Here is a 1,454-nt window from a genome sequence, read left to right as displayed (position 1 = left end):
ATTTTGAATTTCGCGCAAAGCTACACGATGACCATCTGCGCTAGCCGTCCATAATTTAGCAGTGTAAGACTAGAGGGAAGGCAGCTAGTCATCACCACCCACCTTTAACTCTTTGGCTACTACGAATAGTGGGATTGAATGTTACATTATAACGCCCACGGCTGAGAGGGCGAGCATGTTTGGTGGGACGAGGATTCGAACCTGTGACCCTTAGATTGCGAGTCAAGTGCCCTAACCACCTGGCCATGCTGGGCAGAGTGTCATGGAATACACAGTAACACCAGTAGGTTCTTGGTGAATTTAAAAATATAGTCTTTGCACACTCAATTGTTGAACTTCTCTGGAAATCCAGTAAGTTGTTATACTACTCTGTCAGAACTATTTCAGTTTTATTTTTCTCACCTTGATTTGAAAATGCGTCATTCTGCAAAAAAAAGGAAAAAAGTCGCAGTTTTTAACGGAGTATGTTGTCAAGCAGGACACTAATAGGGCAGTAGAAGGTCAGTTGTCAAGCAGGACACTAATAGGGCAGTAGAAAGTCAATGTTAATGCGAGTTTTTCCGTAATCAAATTAAGATATGTACAAGTATCTAAATTTTGTTAATTCTACTTAGGTTAACGTTGATTATTTTGTATTGCAATTTATTTGGGCCACCGTGTTTTGCATGCTAACTTTGTAGCCTTTATTTTTTTCGTTTCAGAAACTAGTTCAAGAAATGGTAGATTCTGATCTGAAGTTGATGAAGAAAAACCCGACTGCTTAGCACCACATAGCGAGGTTGCCAAGGGTACAATATGGAGATCGAAGTGGCAACAGACTACTACATCCGGTAGCACTTAAGGATACGGGACCATTATGGCACAGCGCACATTCTGCCCTAGGCCTCAGTAGATGGCGACTATTGGGATACTAGGCGTTCTTCTTATATACCGCATTTATAAGTAATGTCTGTTGTGGTGCATTTTGAAATTATGTGTAACTAAGGGTCATTCCGAGATGGGTAAAGGAGAATATTGTGGTATAGATAAGTTTATTTTGTCGTCTGACGTCAGTGCATTTATTATTCTATTATGTCTTGCGATAAAATGGAATTCAATGTCGAAGTACTATAAACAGAAAAAAATTGTGGATAATTACAAGTGACTTTTATATAAAGCAGTTATTGCGTTACGTTTTTTTTTGGCACATTATCAGTTAATCTTAAAATATTTTACATTAAAATTTTTTCTTCCTGTGATTGTTATTATATTCCAAAAAATAATTAATATTTTTGATTAATAAAGTATTTAGGCTTCCATAAATTAATAGTTGGAATGTATGGAAAACATGTTGGAGTAATGTAAAATATTACATTTTCATAAGGTGGTTAGGGCACTCGACTCACAATCTGAGGGTCGAGGGTTCGAATCCCCGTCACACCAAACATGCTCGCCCTTTCAGCCGTGGGGGCGTT

The 1,454-nt window shown here is 38.1% G+C and overlaps 1 protein-coding gene across 1 annotated transcript in view; it reads left to right on the top strand.

Annotated features, from left to right (window-relative positions):
• LOC106470496 (GDP-mannose 4,6 dehydratase-like) overlaps nt 1-1,266 on the top strand; it is a 22,961-nt gene extending 21,695 nt beyond the window's left edge. The window contains exon 10 of the mRNA XM_013931056.2: nt 702-1,266. Coding sequence (XP_013786510.1) covers nt 702-764 — 63 coding nt within the window. The 3' untranslated portion in view covers nt 765-1,266. The remainder of the gene's footprint in view (nt 1-701) is intronic.
• The last annotated feature ends 188 nt before the right edge of the window (nt 1,267-1,454 follow it).

The sequence above is a fragment of the Limulus polyphemus genome, unplaced genomic scaffold (genome assembly GCF_000517525.1).
Source record: "Limulus polyphemus unplaced genomic scaffold, Limulus_polyphemus-2.1.2 Scaffold4040, whole genome shotgun sequence".
In the NCBI taxonomy this organism is placed as follows: Eukaryota; Metazoa; Arthropoda; class Merostomata; order Xiphosura; family Limulidae; genus Limulus; species Limulus polyphemus.
Note: the sequence above shows the minus strand (reverse complement) of the source record. Positions and strands in the feature narration are given on the sequence as shown.